The sequence below is a fragment of the Dromiciops gliroides genome, chromosome 1 (assembly GCF_019393635.1).
Source record: "Dromiciops gliroides isolate mDroGli1 chromosome 1, mDroGli1.pri, whole genome shotgun sequence".
Classification (NCBI taxonomy): Eukaryota; Metazoa; Chordata; class Mammalia; order Microbiotheria; family Microbiotheriidae; genus Dromiciops; species Dromiciops gliroides.
Genome location: NC_057861.1, coordinates 672,038,998 through 672,062,661, shown reverse-complemented (window position 1 = coordinate 672,062,661; position 23,664 = coordinate 672,038,998). Strand labels below are relative to the sequence as shown.

General features: G+C 48.6%; 1 protein-coding gene across 1 annotated transcript; it reads right to left on the bottom strand.

Moving 5' to 3' along the window:
• Positions 1-329: 329 nt before the first annotated feature.
• Positions 330-22,634, bottom strand: HHATL (hedgehog acyltransferase like). Its single transcript, XM_043978083.1, is given in 16 exon segments — positions 330-560; positions 563-621; positions 1,283-1,428; positions 2,465-2,629; positions 2,631-2,667; positions 3,121-3,143; positions 3,145-3,157; positions 6,921-7,065; positions 11,271-11,442; positions 11,627-11,836; positions 12,421-12,615; positions 13,125-13,238; positions 14,998-15,065; positions 17,334-17,471; positions 18,188-18,356; positions 22,095-22,634. Coding segments are annotated over 14 exon segments (1,512 nt in total). The 5' UTR covers positions 17,440-17,471; positions 18,188-18,356; positions 22,095-22,634; the 3' UTR covers positions 330-501.
• Positions 22,635-23,664: the final 1,030 nt, after the last annotated feature.

Genomic DNA, 23,664 nt, shown 5'->3' with positions numbered 1-23,664 from the left:
ATAGGAAAGAGGCATATTTAAACTATAGCACGGAAAAGATTCTTGACAATTGGAGCCATCCCAAAGAGGAACAGGCTACCTCAGGGAGCCATGGGTTCCCTCTCACCGGAGATGTTCTAGCGAAGACTTGCTGACTGATTCTTGGGGATGTTGTATGTAGATGGTTCTCTTGTTCAGATATGAGTTGGGCTAGATAACCTTTGATCTTTGAGAGCCCTTACAGCACCAAGATTCTGCGATTGAGTAAACCCAGCCCAGTTGCTATCCTTTGGAAGAGAAGTAAGAGCCATCAAGCTGTTGTAGCAAAAAAAATTTTTTTTTATTCTGGTTTGAAGGTTTTGCCTCCAGTGTGGCCTAGAACCAGGGGGTCAGAACAGGCTGGGGGGAGGGAGGGCAGGTACAAGGGGCTTCTTAGAGGGTGTTGGGGGAAGGCTAGGGTGGTGGTGGGTCAGATTCCTCTCTTTTTCCTCCTCTTCCTCTTCTTTTTCTTCCTCTTCCTCCCTATGCAGTCTTCTCTTTGGCAGCTTCCTTCTCTTCCTCTAAGGCCTGGAGCCTCTCTCTTTCTTTATGAGCTGCACACCACAGTAGGTGACGAACAGGATGACCAAGGTGCATTTGGGGGAACCCTAGGAAGCAGCATGAGGTATGGTGCCATGTGTTGGGTAAGATCATCCCCTTTGCCCTGCCCTAGCTCACCACCCTGGGTAAGGCCACAGATTTCCTCTGCTCCCCACTGAGATCTCTCCAGCCCACTACAACACAAAGCTTGACCTTTTTCCTCCTCTAATGATCTCAAGTCAGACACACACACACATGTATGTATGTATGTATGTATGTATGTATGTATGTATGTATGTATGTATGGTAACAATGCATACATATCTATGTACACATATATGTACATGCATACACATGCATATATTATTTATTACTGAATAAGTATTAAGTGCTAGGAGGCCCCCTTAGGATATAGAACACAGAATGTCAGAACTAGGAGGACCCAAGGACATGCATGGATTGTCAGAGCTGGACATTAGAGAGCAGCTGATGTTATGAGGAAGGAAGCTAAAGCTCATAGAGAATGATTGACCTTCACAAGGTCACAGAGCTGATTAGTGACTTGAGTTAAATGGAAATTTCTGCCCAAGATTCCTTCTCCTGTTCCCCTCCCCACCCAACACACACAGTGACCAGGCTTAGTCACCTGGGAGGCCCTGTCTCTCCCATCCTCATCTTTGTCCTCCCTTTCTCTTCTCCCTGCCATGTCCCTAATGCCTCAAACAAACCTGTGAGCAGTAGGCGTCTGATCACTAACTCCATGAATTCTAGGCTGTTCAGAGACATGAGGTTGTACAGGATGATGGACCAGAAGTTTGCAGCTCCAAAGAGGGCCCGAGCTCTCCGGGACATCTGCTCTGACATTGAGGCCTGTCCCACACAGAAAACAGAGGGGGGTGGGGGAGGAAGAGGAGGGGATAGGGGGAAGAGTTAGTAAGAAGTCAGAGAAGAAACAGAACTTTATGCTTTAGAGGCCTCAAACACATAGCCCCCTCTTCATCATCCAGCATCCAGGAGTAGGGCCTGGGATAATATGGAGCCAGGCATAATCTACCCCCGCCTGCTCCTGCTCTCACTTTAGAACTGGACTTGGGGCAGCTAGGTGGCGCAGTGGATAGAGCACTGGCCCTGGAGTCAGGAGGACCTGAGTTCAAATCCGGCCTCAGACACTTAACACTTACTAGCTGTGTGACCCTGGGCAAGTCACTTAACCCCAATTGCCTCACACAAAAAGAAAAAAAAAAAGAACTGGACTTGCAGGCAGGATGCCACTTCCTAGATGTGTGTCCTTAGACGCACATCCCTTTGGGTATAGTTCCAAAGTATCCTTAGACAATTCCCTTCTATGAACCTCAATTTTCTTAAAATTGGGATGATAATACCTGCAACACATGATTATAACACTTTTTAAACCTTAAAGGGTTATAGAAATGAGAGCTGATAATATTATTAATTAGCTATTGTAGTTATGAATAACAGGATCACAGACCTCCTATATCTGACAGACTTTCCAGTCCAACCCTCTCATCTTACGAAAGAAGAAAACTGAGGCCCAGCAGGGGAAAGTCACTTGCCAGACAAGGTCATAACAAAGGTCAGTGTCAAAGACAGGCTAGAAGCCAGGTCTTGGGCCTCCTAGCTCAGGGCTCCAGCCAGGGCATCACATGAATGCCAACTAGAACTCTGTAGTTTCTTCTGTTTCTTCTGGCCCTGGGCCCTACTCTATTCTGTAGAACTTTTAGGTAACATGGGGTTAGAATCCAGAGTTGGGAGAGAATGTGTAAGGGGAGTTGGGGAGCAAGGGACTTCCCAGTGTCTACTTGAAATCTTTCTGCCATCTTTACATCCCCCTTCCTCTCTTCCTTGGGCCCCTGCCCTCTCCCCTTGCCCTGCGAGCCCAGCTCACCTCTGCTCGGGCCACTGGTCCCCATTCAGCAAGCTTCTGTACCCAGAGCTCAAAGTTGAGACCAAAACAGTTCAGGGCAGACCACAAGTAGACAAGATCACATGGCCCCAGCCACAAAGTGGTGATGGCAAAGGTGGCCAGTGTGGCTCCCAGCTCTGGGCCCACAGGACTGGTGTTCCCCACCAACAGCATCATAGACATATCTGCAGGGGAGAGGGGAGGAGAGAGGATTAACTGCAAGGGAGATTGGCAGAGTAGAGGGAGAATGTGATTCACTGGGACAGAAGAATTTGGGGAGCCGGGCTAGGTCACAGGTGCCCTGATCAGCTGCCACCCTCGTTGTGCAGTTACATCGCAGAGACATTGTGATGTCTTTCCAGAACCTGGGGAAGTGGTCCTCTGGAATGTTACACCCAGGTAAGTCCCACCCCTGGACAACTATCTGAATCTGACGGTCCTCTTCCTCCTTCCATCATCTCCTACATTTTTTTCCAACAATGGAGAAAAAAGAATCCCTTATAACAAATACGCAGTCAAGCAAAAACCAACTCCAGCACTGGCCACCTCCCAACCTGCCACTGTCCCATTCAACTCTCCATTAGGCTCAGGGATGCCCCCACACCCAGAGGACAGCACCTTGTGGTAGAGATACTCACTTGCACAGCCAGTCATTGATCCCACCGGTCAAAGTGCCTAGGATGTGGAGAAGAAATACTGATGGAGGAAGAATACCAGTGTGGTGGAGCCCCAGAGAGGTGTAGGTATCTCAGAGCACTCCAAGGGGGCATAGATGTGTATCTCAGTGAGCTTTGAGGGCTCAGGGGGATCTCAGGGAGCCCTGAGGGGAGAGGGAGACTCGGATACTCTGAAGGGACAGGGATATCTTAGAAGGGTCTGAAGACAGGGGTTTCTCAGGAAGGAATCAGGCAACAAGGGGATGGAGGTGTCTCAGGGAGTGCTGAAGGACAGAGTTCTTAATGAACCCTGGGGACACCAGAGTATCTCAGAAAGCCCTAAAGGGACAGGATCTCTCAGAGAGCTCTAAGAGTTATAGGGGTTTCTCAAGGAGATCAGGGGATACAAGAGTATCTCAGGGAGCTCTGAGAATAAAGGGGTGCCTTTGGAAGGCCTGAAGGGACAGAAGAATTTGAGGAAGGTATGAGAGATCCCTAGGATCGGGGTCCCAGGGAATCCTAAGGTCACAGGGGTGATCCAAAGGAATCTCAGGGCAAAGAAGTATTTCAGAGCATCCTAGGAATGGACAGGAAATTTTCAGGGAGCCTTGAGACAGACACAATAGTGGAGAATGTTTTGTGTGAAGATTATTATTTTTTTTTTTGAGGGGCCTATGGGGGTTAAGTGACTTGCCAGGGTCACACGGCTAGTAAGTGTCAAGTGTATGAGGATGGATTTGAACTCAGGTACTCCTGAATCCAGGGCTGGTGCTTTATCCACTGCGCCACCTAGCTGCCCCCTTGTGTGAAGATTAAAGAAAAGGAGAAATGGAGGTGATGTTGTGGTAGGTGATGTATGGGGACAGTTTGACAGAAGATTTAAATAGATGAGAAGTTAAGAAGTGGATCACATTCCTTAAATCATGCCTCATAGAGGAGGCATGATATACCTGTATTAAATGACTTCTACCATCCTAGATTAGCAGGAGATCTCTTGGCCAGAAGAAACAGAGCAGCCTAAACATTTCTGGATTTGACTTGATGTCTAATTTTGTCTTTCCCCATGGTTATCCCAGGATAACCAAGAGAAGTGGTTATCCTGGAATCTGAATATGACCGACAAGAAGTAGAAATAACGGGAAAATTGGAGGTGAAGTAATTCTTTAATCTTAGAATTGATGATTGAGGAAAGGCGGTGTGGGCATAGTTTTGGCAGGTCTATGAGAAGCAGAAAGGACGGTAGTGGCAAAACATGTTGGATTTAGAGTCAGGAAGACCTGAATTCAAATCCTGTTTCTTATGTTTACTAGTTATGTGACATGGGTGACTTAACTCTCTGAACCTCAGCTTTCAGATCTGTAAAATGGAGGACATAGTGTCATTAATACTTATCTCGCATGGTTTTTGTGGAGTATTAAATTAGATAACATAAAGTGTTTTTTTAAAATTCTGCGGCTTAGATTTTTGGAAAGCAAAATTTAGGAAAAGGATAAGTAGACTAAATTTTTTTAGGGGAAGTCATCTCAGGATGGGTGAGCATTCTCAATAATGAGTTCTAAAGACATGAAGAGAAATAATTCCAGAGGAAAAGGTGGAGTTCTCTAAAGAGATCTATTCGGTTTTTTTTGTTTGTTTTGTTTGGTTTGGGGGGGGGCAATGAAGGTTAAGTGACTTGCCCAGAGTCACACAGCTAGTGTCAGTGTCTGAGACCGGATTTGAACTCAGGTCCTCCTGCATCCAAGGCCGGTTGCTTTATCCACTGTGCCACCTAGCTGCCCCCTAGTTATGCTTTCTTAAAGGCTAAGTATTGGGAGTAATATCTTACCCTTGTTTTGTATGTTTATTTAATTTCTTGTTGATGGTTGTTAGGTATATTATATATTATATGTATAGTAATACATATATGTATGTGTATATGTTATATATGATATTTTCATTAAAGATAGGCACAGAGAATGGAAGCAAGAGTAGGGAATGAGGAATGAACACAATAGATGGCTTACTGACCTGTAAAAAAAAGATTAAGAGTACTAATGCTTTGAATATACCGAGGCTGGCTTGTTATTCTAGGAATAACAGAAAAGGCTTTATTAGTCATTTGAGGGGGGAAAGGAAGATCAAAGAAAGATGCTAGAAACTGCGGGACTCTGATTTTGCTTCTTTTTTCTCTGCCAAGGATAAAACTCTTTGGTCTAGAAAGAATAGAAGAAAGATGACTAATAGAGAGTTAAAAAACCAAGGTATATAAGGAGATAGTAGGAAACCATCTAGGTCATCTTGATGAGTTTAATTATGGACCCAGACAAACTATATTCCATAAAGAAAAGGACCGGAAGGTGTGATTGATGAGCCATCTCAGTGATCTTTGAAAAATCACAGAGCAGTGGTGAGCCGGTTGGTCATGCTGAATTGCTTTTTTTTCCTCTTTCTTTTTAAACTCTTTGTCAGAAGGGATGGTTATTGGGTAGAAGTGTATGTTTGGAAATGAATGGGGGGGCAGCTAGATGGCGCAGTGGATAGAGCACCGGCCCTGGAGTCAGGAGGACCTGAGTTCAAATCCGGCATCAGACACTTAACACTTACTTACTAGCTGTGTGACCCTGGGCAAGTCACTTAACCCCAATTGCCTCACAAAAAAAAAAAAAAAAGAATAGGGAAATGAATGGGATGTAAAAGTAAAACTTATCCATAAAGAGGAGATAAAGTTTTTTAAAAGTGCATAGAAAATGGGAAAGCTACCATATACTGGAGAAGGAAAAATATTGTCCTGATTTTCTAAAGAGGGAAGAGAGTTGAGTCTGTTAATTATAGGCCAATGAGCCTAATTTATTTCAATTCCTGGTAAAATTCTACCCTATTAAAAACCAGTGCTTGCCAAAGGTGTTTGTCACAAACACAGAGTATATTCAGTGCAGGATTCTCTAAAGATGAAAGAGAATGAATATAGATAATAATAGAATGAAAAGATTCTCTCTAGATGGTGCTATCTAGAGAGATGTTTCTATCTGAGATGACTTTGTGCCAATTGGACCAAGGTCTTGAATACTACAGAGCCTGTTCAATAAGTTCCACTTCTACACAGTGGAATTAAGTCTAGTAATCCACACTGCCAAGACCAAGTGGATGAGCAAGGCCTAATGTCCAGACTTTGATAGGCAGATGAATGGACAATCCATGTTCCTTGGTAACATGTGTCTTAGACAAGATGCTACAGACAGACACAGAGTTGGGCCCAGAATTGAAGAACAAGAGAGGGGGCTGGATTACCTTTGGGAAATTGTATATATCACAATCAAAAATTTCCAGCTATCTTTGAAACAAAAAAATTAATTATTTTTAAAAACACCAATATTCTTCCAGTTGATTCCATATGGCTGCCAAACATGGGATACCATGATCCTTAAAGAATCAGAATTGTGAGTGACCCAGAGGGCAATGGAGAGATACATGGAAGACCTAAGTAGTCTGTGGCATGTTACCACCAGAGGGCTGTAAACAGAAGCTGGGAGAGTAGGCCCCTGCAGAGGATTCTGTAGAGGGAACCCAGTAAGGAGTTCTTGCTTGGGTCTAGGTTGGACCAGATATCCTGTCTACCTTGGAGATTCATTGGAAAGGGGGACTTCCAGGGGGACAAAAGAATCTCCAGGCATTCTGAAGGGAAAGGGGAATTTTAGGGGGCCCTTGGAGGGGGGAACAAGAGAATCGAAGAGAGGCCGGGGGAGGGGCAGGGATGCCTCTAGTGCCCCATGGCAGTCGTGGTGGTAGGGAGGGAACAGACTTACGTTTCTGCAAAGACATAGAGGGCTGTAATGCACTTAGGTGCCTGGGGCGGGTCCAGGTGATCCAGCCGGGCCACAGTGTTCACAACGCCAAACATCACAGCTGCCTTCACCCAGTCGTACACCAGATTCAAGTAGGCCAGGCCCGCTGGGGGCCAACAAAGACCTACATCACCCACTCTGACTTGGGAAGTGACTGCCCCCACCACCCTACATGCAATCAGACCCTCCCCCTCAGCTACCCTCAATAGACCCTCAGAAGGGACCCCTCCTGTCACCCCATGACCAGTCCATCCCTTTTTACCCTGGGTTTGTGACCATCACTCCCATTTCCACCCTAGGGGTCTAGTTCTGCAAGGGGGCTGTTGAGAAAAATCTCTAAAATTTTCAGCAAAATGATCTCTTAGTCATGTGAATTGAAAGACTGATTGTCCTGCCCCAGTCCCCATAATTTGACCTCAGTGTCCTGTGGGAACGGGGCCTTGCCCCTCCTCCACCACATCTCTCTCCAAAATACCAGGGGCTAATTTTTTGGGGGGGGCAATGAGGGTTAAGTGATTTGCCCAGGGTCACATAGCTAGTAAGTGTCCAAGTGTCTGAGGCTGGATTTGAATCAGGTCCTCCTGAATCCAGGGCCAGTGCTTTATCCACTGCACCACCTAGCTGCCCCCAGGGGCTATTTTAAAGTGACTGAAGGTTCTGAGCTCTGCCCAGAGGAAGTCAAACACAAAAATGCCCATCAAATGGACTCAGTGGTTTCTTTCTCTGCAGAGCCTTGAAGTCTGACTCATTCAAGGAGTTCTGTGGGCAGGAGTAGGTCCACAGCATCATGGAAGGGCTAGAAGTTGGGGTTGGGAGGGATTGTCTAGTCCAACTCATATCTGAGCATGAGTCCCAGAGGGGTTTAGCATTCCCTAAAAGTGACTATGTGGCCTCCATCCGAAGCCCTCTAGGAAAGGGGTCACCACTTTATTGCATTTGTAGATAGCTCTGAGTGTTAGAAAAGTTTCCCTGTGTGGATATGAAACTAAAAATCTTCCCCTCTTGGTTCACTTGGGGACTTCACTTAAGTCCTTTCACTTAAGTACCTTCACTTAAGTCCGTACTGTGCACAGATCACTTTGCTGTATGCTGGGGCTGATAGCAAATTAGCTAAGACTTGGCCCCTGACCTCCTGGAGCTCGGCTCTCCTCTCTCAGTGCCCGATAGGATCCTGCAGGATAAGTCTTCCATGTACAGCCCGTTGAATCCTTAAAGACAGGTACTACATTCTCTCTAAGTGTTCTCTTCTCCTGCCACAACAGGCCATGTCCTTTCCGATAGCCTTCATACACCTTGGTCTCTGGGCCCTTCACCATCATGGCCACTCTGGACTTGTTCTAGCTTGTATCTTTCCTAACTTGGGTGGGTGTGATAAAGTCTGTCAAGAGAAGAGACTGGGGTGGAGGGGGGGGAAGGATCATGACCTCCCCTGTTCTGGACTCAGGCTAGAAGTCAGGAGACCTGAGTCTCCCATGCATCTTTAGGAGAATCACATGCCTTCTCTGAACTTCAGCTTCGTTTTTGGTTTTCCTTCCGGACTTGGAGTCAGGGGACCTGGATTTGAATCCTGTTCCTCTACTATCAGCTGTATGATGTCAGAAAAATGCCTTTGCCTCCTGGGCCTCAGTTTCTTAGTCTGTAAAATGGGGGTGATGTCTCCTGCACCTCCCACTTCTCAGGGTTGTTTTGAGCAAAGTGCTTTGTAAACTCTAAGTGTCCCAGAAATGGGAGCTGTTATTGTTGGGAGGATGCTGCCAGGGCCAAGGGGTCACTGAGGAGACAGCGACATAAAGGCCCTCTTTGTTTGAGGACCAATAGGGCTAAAATGTTATCTGGGCAAGAAGAAGGGAGATGGCGTCAGCCCTGGCTTGGGAGGAGGAGAGGGGGTTGGGAGAGGAGATAGTTGGGACGCTGAGGTTGTCCCAAGATGTGAAGGGGTAAATGGCCTGAGAGAACGGTTTGAGTTTTGGCTCTCCAGGACTTCCTTCCTGTACAGAATGAGCAGCCACTGCCTCCTCCTTGGGCTCCCTACACCTTTTCCCTTTCCCTGTCTACCTGACTTGCTCTTTTCCCCATTCTCTTGCCAGGGAACAGCTGAAGGTGGGAGACTCCTTTTTCTTGGAAAGGAGGAGATCCCCTATCCTCCCTCCTGCACCCCATCTCACCCATAAGGTCATACCATGAACTCAAGACCTCGACAGTGTCAACAGAATCAGAGAATCACAGAAGTGCTTCAGAGTTAAGGCACCTCGGAGATCAAATACAATGGCCTCATTCTGCAGGTGAGACCTGGACCTATACTAGACAGGGGAAAAGGACTTGCCCAAGGTCACACAAGAAATTATAGCCAGGATTTGAACCCAGGTCTCCGTGACTCCTCTGGACCAGTGTTTTAGGTCTAGACTCTTGGTTTTGATAGTCCAGACTGTTCACTTTGGTATTCAAGGCCTAACAGTCTGGCTCCAACCCATCTTTTCTGTCTTCTTTCCCCTTCACAACTCTCCCCAGTTAGCCAGGCCTATCACTGGTTCTACAGCATGACTGGTCTGCAATTCTCTGAAATTTACTGTTCACCTTGTTCCCCTGTAAGGGAAGGCCTGCTCCATCCTCTGTCTCCTGTCTGATCTGATCTGATCTGAGCTGCTAGGACTTGAACCTTCTTTGTGCAAAACACTGTCCTGCTTTGGTTTCTCAGAGTTCCGCAGGTGTGTCCTCATAATCTGACCCTGTCTCTTCAACCAGCCAGTAAGCTCCCTGAAGGCAAGGCCTGAACCAACTCCTGTCCCTGTCTAGCCTTGGAGAGGGCTGGGCACACAGGCTAGAGCTGACTTCACACTTGATAGAACCCTCCATGGCTCTCCATTGCTCACTGCAAGAATACAAAGCCCTTTGCCTGGCATTTAGGGCCATTCATAGCTGGCTCCAGCTTTCTTTTCAGTTTTATCTCCTGCTCACTTCTCCCCTAGGTTCTAGCTAGAGTGGTCAAGAAGATATTTCTTAGTCTTATCTTGTCATTTCCACCCTCTGTGTGCTGGTCTGGACCATCCCCTATAGCTGGAACACACATCCCCTTGTCTCTGTCCGTTGAAATTCTCCCCTTCCTTCAAGGGTCATCTCAGTGGTCACCTCCTCCATGAAACTTTCCATCACTACTTCCCCTCTCCCTACCCAGCTGAAAGAGATATCTACCCCTTCAATTTTGTCCTCAAGGGCTTTGTCTAGGTCTCTTTCTGTCTTTCTCACCCATCACATTCTTCCTGGAATTATAGTTATCTGTGTGTGTGAATGTATGCATGCATGTAGACACTACATATCATTAGACTATAAGATCTCTGAGGGCAGGCACTAGTTTTTTTTCCATTTTTTATGTCCCCAGTGCTGAACACAGGGCCTCACAATTCAAATTCAGGGAACATTCAGTACAAGCCTGTTAAGCATTGCACAGACTTTCACAAAAGTAAAACAATCTCTGTCCTCAGAGAGCTTCTATTCTACTGGAAAGATGTAAGTACCCAGATAAATAAACACAAAGCATAGAACAAGTAATTTCAAAGGGAAGAAAGCAGTAAGCAGGCACTTAATAACAGCTTTTTGAATTGAATCGATTTGTTTCCTTCTCTAAAAGAATTTTGGAGGGTGGTTTTGCTTACTTCTATTGAGCCTCAGCTCTCATTTTTTTTTTTTTTGGTTGTGGGGCAATGAGGGTTAAGTGACTTGCCCAGGGTCACACAGCTAGTACGTGTCAAGTGTCTGAGGCCCAATTTGAACTCAGGTCCTCCTGAATCCAAGGCCAGTGCTTTATCCACTACGCCACCTAGCTGCCCACCTCTGCTTTCATTTTCTATGTGTATATACATACACCCATAGACACAAGAAACATACAAACACAGAGGCACATACAAACATATACACAGGCACATAAAACACACGTTCATAGACACACACACATACCAACACATGCACATATATGTATGACATATGGACACATAAAACATAGACACACACAAATACATGTGTATATACACAAATACACATAAATACCCAGAGACAGTTACACACATACATAGAAACATGGACATGTCCTCTCCTCAGATCTGCTCAGGTCACTTGAGGTGGATAGAAACTTATGTTTTTTCATTTTTGTGAAATGCCACTTTTGCCATGGGCTCAGGATTCTCCAGCAACTGCAAACCCTTCCACTAAGCCACTTTTTAAAAAAAATCAGCCTAGGTCCTGGAGGGAGAGGGAGTCACAGGTGCAGAGGGGAAAGACCTTGGTCCCTGCCAGATCCCACATCTAGTCCTCACCCACCTAGAGCCCAGTCTGAGAGCCGACTGGTGAACTTGAGGTCGTTAGGAATGGTAAGGATGTAGAAGAAATGAAAGAACACGTCGACGGCCACAATGGAGGCCAGGCTGAGTCCTGCCTGGGTACGGATCTGCCACATTTCCCAATCCCTTCGAACAGGCTCCGGCTGGCTCACCTGGGGTGGGGGGGAGGAGGAGATGCTTACCTGGCTCTGGGCACCCTCTACTAGAGTCGCAGTCCTGCCCTTAGGGATACCACCACCCTCAGTCTAAGTTTGGGGGGATGCAGCCCTACCCCCAAGGGAGCTCATGAGTTTTGGGGGTGGGTGAGAGAATATGACATCCCCCCCATTCTCTTACCTGAACATGGAACTTGTCAAAGGTCATGATGGGTCCAAAGAAGAAGAAGGGGAGATAGAAGTTGTATTTGAGCAAGTCCAAGAAGGAGTAATTGCCTTCATGTCGAGCACAGTTCTCCAGGGCAAAGCTCATACATCGGAAAATCGTGAAGCCACTGCCCCCGTAAAACAGCACATCTTGAAGATCAAAAGTGCCCGTTACAAACCCGCTCTGGATGAGAAAGAACAGTAACTGCACTCACTGGCGGCACCTCAACATCTTCCCCCTCTCCTTGCTGCATCCTCCTCATCCTTCAAGGTCCAGCTCAAATCTCACCACCTACAGGAAGCCCATCCTGATCACCCCAATCTATGTATCATCTTACCGATCAAATTTGTAAAGCACTTAGCACAGTGCCTGGCACTTGGCAGGTGCCACTACATAAATGCTTATTTTCCCCTGCCCTCACTTCCTCCCTCCCAGCCAATGTAAGCTTATTCATTCATCTATTTATTCAGGTCTTTAGTAAATGTCCTTTCATTCCTGGACCTATGTACTACAACAGTGTAGGGGAATAAAGGAAAGAGAGAACCTGGTCCCTGCCTTCCAGAAGCTCTGTTTAGGACAGATGGAATAGAACAGAGCCAGGCCCTACCCTTGGGGAGCTCAAAATCTAGGAGAGACAAGACTTGTCAACAGGCAAGAGTGTGAAGACAAGAGAGAAGAGTGTGGAACCAAGGCTATGTTTAGGGCCCCAGTTCTAAAGGCTGGATAGAAGAGGTCAGAGAGGGAACTTTTCCCCATCTTGGGCATACCTGCCATGAATTGGCTGGCTCCAGCTTGAAAGAAGCCAGACTGGCAAGCCCCAGGATAAAGCAGAGCCACCGCTGCTTGAGTAGGGAAACTGTGTAGAGACCAAGGCAATGGGCCAACAGCAGCAGCATGTAGGAGGGGCCCATGGTCCCCAGCACAGCTAGGGCCCCATAAACTGCATACATCCATGAGCGGAACTGTAGGAAGAGAAGAAAGACCCAAGAAGTAGACCCAGGGGAAGTAGAGGCAGTGAGAATGTGGAGGTGCCTTGTGGGAGCTGAGCTAGTTCTCAGCTAGGAGTCAGGAGACCTGAGTCCTACCTATCTAGGAAAATGTCCTGGGTGACCTTAGGTAAGTCATTTCTCTTTCCTGGGCCTGAGTTTCCATATCTGTAAAATGAATTTAGACTGGATGATCTCTGAGGGTTCATTCAGTTCTGACATTCTGTGATCTAAGATCCCTTCCAGTACTGACATTCTGTTCAGTCCAATTCCATAAGCATTCATTAAATGCCTGTTGTGAGCTAGACACAATACTAGGCACTGAGGGAACACAGAGATGAAAACAAAACTGTCCCTGCCCTCAAGGGATTGACAGTTCAATGGTCCTAGGTTCAGGGAAGGACTTCCTGCCAGAGCCTGGGGCATGTGAGACCAAAAGGGGAATAGATGAGGCGATATCTACTTTTGGGAGGATCCCAACTCACCTGTGGGGCAATCATGGAGCAGATCTTGGCAAAGAGCACGTGACCCGAGAGGGCAAAGATGATGATGTTACGGAAGGAGGTGAACCACATCACCCACTCGAAATCTGCTACATCCTGGAGGAGGGAGAGAAGATGAATAGAGTGTCTGGGTAGTGTAGCAGATAGTGTGGGGCTAGGAGTCAGGAAGACTCAGTTTCATAAGTTTAAATTCAACCCCAGAAATTTGCTAGCTGGGAAAGTCACTTCACCCTGTTTGCCTCAGTGTCCTCATCTGTAAAATGAGCTGGAGAAGGAAATGACAAACCCCTCCAGTATCTTTTTCAAGAAAACCCCCAATGGGATCATGAACGGTCAGACACAACTGAAACAACTCAACAGCAACAACAAAGGAAGTAGAGAGGTACTAGAGGTTTCATTTTGGGCTGGGGGGACTCAGGTTTGATGTGCTGGCTTATGGAATATACTTCTCTGTATTCTTCTGAATCTGAATGGGGCGGCATTTGCTTCTTTTTGTGTGGATAGATTTCCACCACTGATGGAGCAAAGAGGTTTAGTCTAAGGTTGCTTAAACAAGTAGGTTTACCCATGGGTGGGGACCGGGACGTTTTCTCCCTTCCCCTACTCCCAAACATTTCCCTTCAGGCTTGGGGTTCCACCATTTGGACTTTAGCTCTTAGCACAGAGCCTGATACACAGTGAGCACTAAATATATGCCTCTAGTTTGAGTGGCTCATTTATGTCTTGGGTTAAGGCAGTGGTTCTCAGGCTACGGATGGGGGCCCCTGGAAAGTTCATCAATCCACATGGACACTAAGCTTCACTCACTGGCAGGATATGCAAATGATGAGGGTGATAAGTAAGTGGGTAGAAGGGTGACTATGCCTCACAGGCTAGTATTTTCATGTGCATCTAGATGTTATTGTGATTAATAAACTATCACTTCATTTCAAAATGGTCCTGGATTCATAGCTGCTTTTTGTTGGTCAGCAGAATACTAACAGTTCAACCACCATCCTGGGGGATGAGAAGGCAGGGCTCAGAGAGATTATTTGAAGCTAAAGCGTGATCTTCACACTTGAAAAGGTTGGGAACTACTGGGTTCAGGTTTTGAAGATCAAAATCAAGGCACAGGAGAGGGTAGCTAAGTGGCACAGTGGATAAGGCACCGGCCCTGGATTCAGGAGGACCTGAGTTCAAATCCGGCCTCAGACACTTGACACGTACTAGCTGTGTGACCCTGGGCAAGTCACTTAACCCCTCATTGCCCTGCAAAAAAAAAAATCAAGGCACATGGGATGGGATCCCACAGCTCTGACACTTGCAGGCGGTGAGACCTGGGGTGAGTCACTGAACCTCTCTGGGCCTCAATTTCTTCCCTTATAAAATAAGGAGTTTGAAAAAATAGAATAAAATAAGGAGTTTGGACCAGAGAATCTCTGTAGTTTCTCCTGGCCCTAAATTCTGTGGTTCTTTGATTTCTGTTAAAATCCATATCCTCTTAAAGAAAGAGATTCAGTGGCACATACAAGTGCTAGTGGTTGGATTGGTGGAGAGAAGGGGCACTGAGGGGAAGGAACTTAGGATGGATCAGCTGCAGTTGGGAGTGAGGTCCCTCTGGGGGAGGGAGGGGGTGCGGCATGAAGCTGCCCGGCCCTGCTGGTGGAAAAGAGGATTGTATCAGAGGCTTGGAGGCCTGGAGGTGTGGGGGGGGCGGGTAGTAGCAAGAAGGAGCAAGGGATGGGGTGATAAGTTAGGAGGCTTTACTTCCTGCCTGGTTAGCCCAGCAATATTTTCTTCCTGTCCCTCAGCCCTCCCAGTGAAGTAGGCAATCCTATCGGCCCCTGGGAAAGAAAGATGGGGAGTGGGCACCTACCATCTTTCGTCCAATGTAATGCCAGCCAGGCTTCACCGACTCCCTGAATGCCTTTCTGTTCATGTTGTCTGAAAAAAAAAGAGGTAGGTATTACCTAGTCAGTTACTAGAATTGGAGAGAGGTTCCTTGGGTGCCATCACTGCCTGCTCTGAGGGCTGAGGTTGCGCACAGGAGCCCTTTTGTAGGGAGAGAGGGACAAGGGAGGGAGTGTGTCCCTATAAATGCCCAATGTGTGTGTGCATGTAGATATGTGTGTGCATGTATGTTATGTGTACACATGTGTATGTGTAGATAGGTGTTATGTGTATATGTAGATAGGTATGGTGTATGTGTATGTGTGGGCTATGTATGTGCATGTGTGCGCATGCATATGTAGATTGTGTGTTTCTATAAGTTCATCTGTGCCTCTATGGACCCTTCCTTCTGAATATCTTTCCCTGCATCTACAAAGCAACAAAGCCCTCAGAGTCAGGACTCCTGGCTTTGCTGTGTGACCCTGCGTGGGCCATTTCATTTCTCAGTGTTACAGGCTACCCTCTAAGACTATAAGTAGTGGCAGCTAGGTGGCGCAGTGGATAAAAACACAGGCCCTGGATTCAGGAGGACCTGAGTTCAAATGCAACCTCAGACACTTGACACTTACTAGCTGTGTGACCCTGGGCAAGTCACTTAACCCTCAATGCCCTGCCCCCCCCCCAAAAAAAGACTATAAGTAGCAGAGCAATTGTCCATCTGCTGATCACTGGCCTGGGCCCTCCCCCAAATATGTACATCTGTGTATATAGTAGAATTTCAGGGTCTGAGAGGACCTCAGAGGTCCCTTCTAGTCCAACTTGTCCCTGAATAGGAAACCTCTCTACACCATCTACACTGTCTCTGACGTGATCCTCTGGCCTTTGTTTTGAGGCCTCTGGGGATGAGGAACTCATCACCTCCTGGGGCGGCCTATGCTTTTGGGTGTGTTCATGTAGAGAGGAGTATCTATTAGCATATGCATGTATTTCAGTGTATACATGTCAGCCTCTAAGTACAGATGATGATGATGATGAACCTTTATATAGCACCTACTATGTGCCAGGGGGTAGCTAAGGTGACACAGTGGGTAGTGTACAGGGCCAGGAGTCAGGAAGACTCATCTTCCTGAGTTCAAATCCAGCCTCAGATACTTGCTAGATGTTTGATCTTGGGCAAGTCACTTAGCCTTATTTGCCTCAGTTTCCTCATCTGTAAAGTCAGCTGGAGAAGGAAATGGCAAACCACTCTAGCACCTTTGCCAAGAAAACCCCAGTGGGGTCGGGAAGGGTCGGACATGACTGAAAATGACTGAACAACAACAATAACAAATGTGCTGGATACTGTGCTAAGTACTTTACAATTATTATCTTATTTGATTCTCTTTTTCTTTCTTTCTTTTTTGCAGGGCAATGGGGGTTAAGTGACTTGCCCAGGATCACAGAGCTAGTAAGTGTCTAAGACTGGATTTGAATTCAGGTCTTCCTGGTTCCAAGCCTGGCTCTCTTTCCACTGTCTGTGTATGTGCTTGGGCGAACAGCTCTGTTTATACCCCAGAGCCCTCTTTTCACCCTCCAGGTCTGACTAAGGAATGATCTCAGGTGGGCTTTTCCTCCCCTAGGAAACAGTATTTACACTATTGCCTCTTCGAGCCTCAATCCCTGATGCTAGGATGGGACTTCCCCCTCTCCCTCTCCCTCCACTGCCTCCAACTTGCTTCTCCTATTTCATCCCACACTCCTCTTCCTTCTCCTCCTCCTCCTTCTTTACCTCCTTCTCTTCTCCCCCTCCCCCCTCCTCCTAAAAGTAATGCCAATAATACTGGAGTACATGACAATGTGTTTTCTCTTACAACCGTCCTATGAGAGAAGGAGGGGGACATCTGATTATCCCTCTTGTGTAGATGGGGTAACAGATTTAGAAGCTTTGTGCTCCAGGTTATACAGACAGTAAGTGGCAAAAGCAGAAAAAGGAATACACTGGTATGAATATTAGCTCCAATTTCCACGGGGTTCTAAGGTTTATAAAGCACTTTCTTCACAACAGGCCATGAGACAGGTGGTACAAAGGTTGTCATGCCCATTTTATGGATAAAGAAACTGAGGTCTTGAGAGGAATGATTTGCCCAAGATCACATAGCCAGCAAGCATTGGAATAGAGATTTGAAACCAAGACTTCTGATTCAGAATGCCAAAAGAATGAATCTCTCTCTCTCTCTCTCTCTCTCTCTCTCTCTCTCTCTCTCTCTCTCTCTCTCTCTCTCTCTCTCTCCCCCCTCCCCCCAAAACCAAAGATGACAATCTTTTTTTAGCATTGGGTCTTACCTCGAGATGCCTCGAAGAGCCCATTGCCAGCATAGCCCAGGGCACCCACAAGAATCAGGGCATAGATGGCCAGCTCAGGAGGGGGCAGCGACGTCTTGATGCCCATACTTGGGAAAGGGACCAGTGGGGACCTTGGAGCTGGAGGAGAGGACCCGGCCAGGTGAGCTGCCCTTGTGCGTCTAGAGCCCAAGCAAGGTGGCACCAATGTGGTCCCATGGGCACTCTGCCCACACCAAGTCCTGCCCCTTTTGGTTCATCTGCCTCTCGTGGACAGAGTCGGTGCTCTACCCCAGGAGCAACACAGCCCTGTCCTCAGGCACTCTCTGGTTTGAGATGGGGAATCATAGTCTCTGTCCTCAGGCAAACTCCTTCCCCCCATCTGAAGGCAAGACCCAGCCCTGCCCCCCTGGGAACCTCCAGACAAGGAGGTAGAAAGAATAATACTTGTTGCTTGGAGTCAGTCTCACTGAAAGAATATTAATGCAAATTCTCCACTTACTATTTTTCCAAGCCACTTTCCTATTGGTAATGTCCTTGGATTCATAGTGGACTCACAGAGTAACCCTGTGATGGAGGGAGGGCAGGACTAACTGGCCCTATTTTACAAATAGGGAAACTGAGGCTCAGAGAGGGCCCAAGCTGACACAACGAGTGGGGTACAGGGCTGGGACAAGAACCCAGATCTCCAGGTTTCCAGTCAAGGGCCCCAAGCATCCATAATCCATGGGAGTCATTCCTGTCCAGCCCACCACCCCACCCTCCCCCATTCTCCCCCCATGAACTTCCCCTATCCCTCAGGGCCCAGGGAGCATCTCCCCTCTGCTTTCCCCTGGCATAGGGGAGAGGGTCCTTACCTTGCCTCGATCTGGGTCTCCTGGGAGCCCTAGAGCAGGCTAGGGGGGGGCAGGGTGTGTCAACAAGGCCTGGTCCCTCCTGCTGCCTCCCTTTCAGGAGCCTGGTTCCCTGGCCAGCCTGCTCCGGTTACTGCCCTCGCTCTGCCACCACAGCCCAGGGCTCAGGTTCCTGAAAAGGCGGGGGAGGTGGAGGAAGGCCAACTTGTCTCCCTCCCTCCTTCCCCGGGGCGTCACCAGGCTGTCCAGCTGCCCAGGCTGGGCACACGGAGGAGATGGTCCTCCCTTCCCCATCCACACCTGGGGGCTGAGGACCCCCAAAGGGCCCTTAGACATCATCCAGGCCTGCCCCCCTCATTTTACAGATGAAGAACCTGACATCTAGAAAGGTCTGGCAGGTAACTTACCCAAGGTCACACGGTCCAGAAGTCTTCAGGTCAGGACTTGAACCCAAGCCTTGACTCCAGGTCAAGTATTCTTTCCACCACAGTGCAGTATAGTACTATCCTATATATATATATGTGTGTGTGTGTGTGTGTGTGTGTGTGTACATGTGTATAGATAATGTACATATATATCTACATATATACAATATTACTATAGTAATATCCTCATTTTGTAGATGAGAGAATAGACTTGAAGGTCAGATGATTTGCTTTGTGCCTCCCTCTCCCCCCAAAAGAGAGGGGCCCTTGTCCCACAGAGGTCTTCAATCCCAGTTTCTCCAAGCAACTATCAAAGGACCACACAGTCTTGGTTGGGCGTGTGGAGGTAGCCTGCTTTACTCCTGGGCTCCAGGAACAATTGGGGTAAGAGCTACACCTGTTGGGACTCCCAGGGAGTCATGGGATTGTTTTGGAACTGGAAAGAACCTTGGATCATCTAGTTAAACCCTCTTATTTTAGAGATGGGGAAACTGAAACATCAGATAGGGGAAGGTACCTACAAAAGGTTCCTGAAGTAAGTGACAGGATCCCAAGGCAAGCCGGAGTTCTTTCCCCTATCCCATACTGTTTTCTGAGTCCCCCCCCTGCACTGAGCCTACTCCCCTCCCCCAGCCCCTCAGCCATCACTGAGCCCCCATGTCCCCATGGAGTCTTCGCCCCAACAATGAGTCGAGTTCCTTTATTGAGTTTGTACTTTCCTCACTTAGCTCCCACCACCTCGCTTAACCTGTCTCCGCCCCTGCCCTTCGATGAACCTCCATCCTCCTCTCTGATCCCCCCTCACGAAGCAGGTATCGGCTTTACGTGAAGAGAAATGCTTCCTGATGATCAGAGCTGGAACGGGTTGCTTCTGGAGGGGATGAGTTCCCCATCTCTGGAGGTCCTTGGTCAGGAGCTAGGATGACCCCTTGCTGGGGAGGTTGAGGAGATTCCTCCTTGGTTGGACTAGTTCCTTCCAGCTCTGAGAAGTTATGCTTCAGATGCAGTGACAGAGCCTTGGAGACAGTCTAGCCTCCTTTATTTTACACATGGGGAAACTGAGGCCCAGCAAGGGGGAAGGGTCTTGTCCAGGGGTCGCTCAGGGAGTTACTGGAAGAGCCAGATCTCGAACCACGAATCCCATGATGCTGAGCCTATGGCTTCTTCCACGGAGGTTAGACTGGTATACTGACTGGGTCTCTCTAAAGCCAAGGCCCAAAGGGGAGGTTGTGGATTATTGGATGGTCTGGGCTATTGTGGTCCCACTCTCACCATGGCTTCCTGAGGGCTCCTTCCTCTCATCCACCTCATTGCTGCCTTCAGGAGTTTGCCCTTCCCTAATAACATATGTTGGGGGCTCCTAGGTTTCCTCCTTGCTTCTCTCTCTTCCTCGCTCCCCATATCTATTTCCCTTCCTTCTCTCCTTTCCTGTCGATATCTTCCTTCCTCTTTTCTACTCTTTCCATCTAGGCCTTCTCTCTCCTCTCTCTCTCTCTCTCTCTCTCCCTCTCCCCCCCCTCTCTCCCTCTCTCCCTCTCCTCTCCTCTCCTCTCCTCTCCTCTCCTCTCCTCTCCTCTCTCTCTCTCTCCCTCTCCTCTCCTCTCCTCTCCTCTCCTCTCCTCTCCTCTTCTCTCTCTCCCTCTCTCTCCCTCTCTCTCTCCCTCCCCTCCCTTCTCTTCTTTCTCTCCATTTGTCTGCCTCCCTCTTTCCCTTTTCCTCCCTCTCCCTCCACCCATCTGGTCCCTCTGACCCCTTCCCTCTCTCCTTCTTTCCCTCCCTTCCTGCCTTTCCCCCTGTTTGTCTCCCTCCCTCTCTCCCTAGCTGCCTTGCGCTCCTTGGAACCCAGCCGATTCTTCAGGGACAGAGCCCAGTTCCACAGTGACTCTAAGAGCATTCCTGACAGGGCATTCCTGGGACAGTGACTCTGAAAGGTCCGAGGCGAGGCTCCTGAGGCCGCTGAGCTGGGCCCTCCCTGGGAGGAACTCTGCAGGCACAAACCCTTCCAAGCACCTCCTCCCTTGCCAGGTAAGGCCAGTGTGGCTGGGGCCACAGTGAAAACGTCCCTATCCTTTGCTAGTAGAAGGAACATTGAATTCTGAGACAGAAGGACGTGGATTTGAAGCTCAATTCTGCTGTTTATTTACTGTGTGACCTTAGAAAAGTCACCTCCTTCTCTGACTGTTTTCTTATCTGTAAAATGGATTTAAACATACTCACACTTCCTCCTCTGTGTGGTGTTTAGGTAGTCATGAGTCTGATCTGCTCCCACAGAACCAGGTGACCATCACCCTCTCTTCCCCCCACCCCCTCTCAGCATCACACTATTTCTCCTTCATGTTTTATTCAGAAAAATCCATTGGGGATATGTCTATAACCCCATGTTACAGAGGAAGAGATTGGAGCCCAGAGAGGTAGAAGTACTTTCTCCAGTCACACAGCAAGTCAGTGATGGAGTGAGGGCTCCCAGCACCTAGGATCCCAGCCCACCTCTCCCACTGTGTGAGGGGAATGCAGTGGAGCAGATCAACTGTAATAGTTTAAACCTGATCTAAGATTTTGTGGACACCCCTGCAAAGTGGAAAGACCCAAGTTTGAATCCCAGCTCTGACACTTACTAGCTTTGTGACCTTGGGTAAATCAGTTCCCCTTCACTGGGCCTCTGTTTCCTCAGTCTGAAGAATGAGGGCACTGAACTAATGATCTCTAAGGTCTCTTTCCACTCTAAAGTCCTGCGGCCCCTCCCCTCCCCTTGAAGCCTTCCTGTTGACCATAGGAGGTCCGAGGGCCTTTGGGGGATAGGGCTAATGGGCTAAGTGACTGAAATTGGAACTGAGAAGTAAGCCGAGAGAAATAGCTTTGTCAGCTGCCTCCCACACGTCCCTTTCCAATTTTAGCTTCCTAAGGGCCCTGGGCAGCCGCGGTATTCCTGCAAGGGTCTTGGGAAGTGTGTGTTTGTGCATGTGTCGGGGCCACAGTTGATAATGCTCCCTCCCCCACTGCTCTGGCCCTCATCCAGATTGATCCCAGGGACTGAAATGAGAGCAGAGAAAGGGGGTATGTGGATGCTTCATCCTGGGGCCCCGGGCCCCGGGCCCCGGACCCAAGACACTCTGCTGACCTTCCCCTACCCCAGGCCCAACTGCCTCTGTCCGCACAGCCTCCCACCCTGCTATTTCTGCCCCAGACCTGGTTGCATTACAGACAGAAAGCGTATTGTGGGATGGGGGAGGGGGAGAGGGCCTGGGGGCTGCTAGTTTGTTTCTCCTGAGCCCGCCTCCCAGACTTCGGGTTCCTAACACCCAAAGAGTAAGAAGGGCTTCTAGGCTGGCAAGGGCATGCATAGGCTTAGCACTGACCTTGAGAAAGCTGCTGTTGCCCCCTTGGCACGGTCCCCAGAGAGCATCCCAGGGGAGCCACAAGTGGGGTGAGGGGAAGGGGAGGGTGAAAGGAGTGCTGAGTCCAGGGATTGGGGGGGGAATTGGCACCTGGGAGTCCGTCTGTTCCTCTGTCCCTCTGTCCAGCTGTGGGTCCAGCAGGGCCAGGCTGAGCCCCTGGGAGGGGGGGCACGTTGACACTAGGGTGACTGTGTCTGTCTGTCCAGCAGTGGGTCCAGGAGGGCTCTGGGGGCCCTAGGCAAGGGGTGTGTCTGGTCCCTGGGGCTCCCCCTCCCTCCCAGCCCAGAGAGGAGGCTGAGCTGAGCTGTGAGTGGAGCCCAGGCTGCAGAGAACTGGTGTTCACCCAGCTCAGCTCTGCAGAGAGGGGGTTGGTTAGGAAGCTGCCAGTCACAGCCAGGCTGCAAGAGAGGCCAGGGCAGAGCCTCAGGGATTGTTCAGGGGGTGGGGGGACATGGGTATGGGCTGGGGAGGACACTGCAGGTTCTGAGAGAGAAGACTACTGGAATGATAGCATAGAATTTAGAACTCGGAGAGACCATAGAGAACCAGAGAGTGGTGACTTACCCAAGGTCACACAGGTAAGCAGAATATAACAGATTAGAACACTAAATTCCGGTCTTCCCCACCCCCATGTCATGTTTGAGGTTGAGACCCTTCCCTAGGTATGCTGCAACTCTGATGAGTCAGGGCAGATGCATCCTCACCTCCTCTCAATATACCCACACCGTTGGCTAGTGCCCAGTCTCTCTCATCTTACCTCCCTCCTCTCTTCCCCAATATCTGCCCTGATAAAGGGGCCAGGTTTTCCAAGGACCTCTGCCTATAGTGACCTCTCCTTTCTGTACTCCAGCCTCGCTTCCTTCAGAAAGCCTTCCAGGACCAACCCCACTGTGAATTCATAAAATGTTGGTTCTAAAAGGGATCTTGGGGACCCTCCAGTATAACCCCTTCATTTTGTTATCTTAGAGAGGACAAATGGGAAATGACTTGTGTAAGGTCATAGAACAATGCAGTTTGTTCGTGGACTGTGATCTGTGGTCTCCCAGGTTCAAGTTCCTTGTGCTCTATTGCCCCCCGCCCCCTGACCTCCTTCCTCAAGGTGAAATGCTCATTGTCTGTGGTGGTGTTCTCCTTCTTCTGGGGGTTCAGTCTCCCCCAACAGCCTAGATGTTCCCTAAGAGTTTCCCCATCAGACTAAGCTCTCCTTGGGGGTGGGGTAAGACTTGTTGCCCTTCCCAGCCTCTGTTCTATATCAAGTCAGTTAGCCCAGATTTGGGAGCTCCAATTTGGGCCTCAAAAGAGCTTGAATGGTGTCATAGAAAGAGCTCTGGATTCAGAATCAAAGAACCTGTTTGGACCTGGCTCTGTTACTTAACTCCTATGCTACCTGGGGCAAGGCATTCCCTTTCTCTGGGCCTTGGCTTCAATATGTGTACTTGTTGCTCTCTATTCCATTCAGGACAGATATGGGGAAGGGATGGGGGTGAAGCAATATAAGGTCACCCCTACATACCGAGAGCCAGGGAGCGTATTGGGTACAGGAGCATGGCACCAGGGGTCTGTGGGAAGTACTAGAAGTGTTAGCCTGGAGAAACCCTGGGTAGGGTAGGGGAGAATTAACTGATAGATTTGAGTATCTGAAGGCCTGACTTGAGGAGAC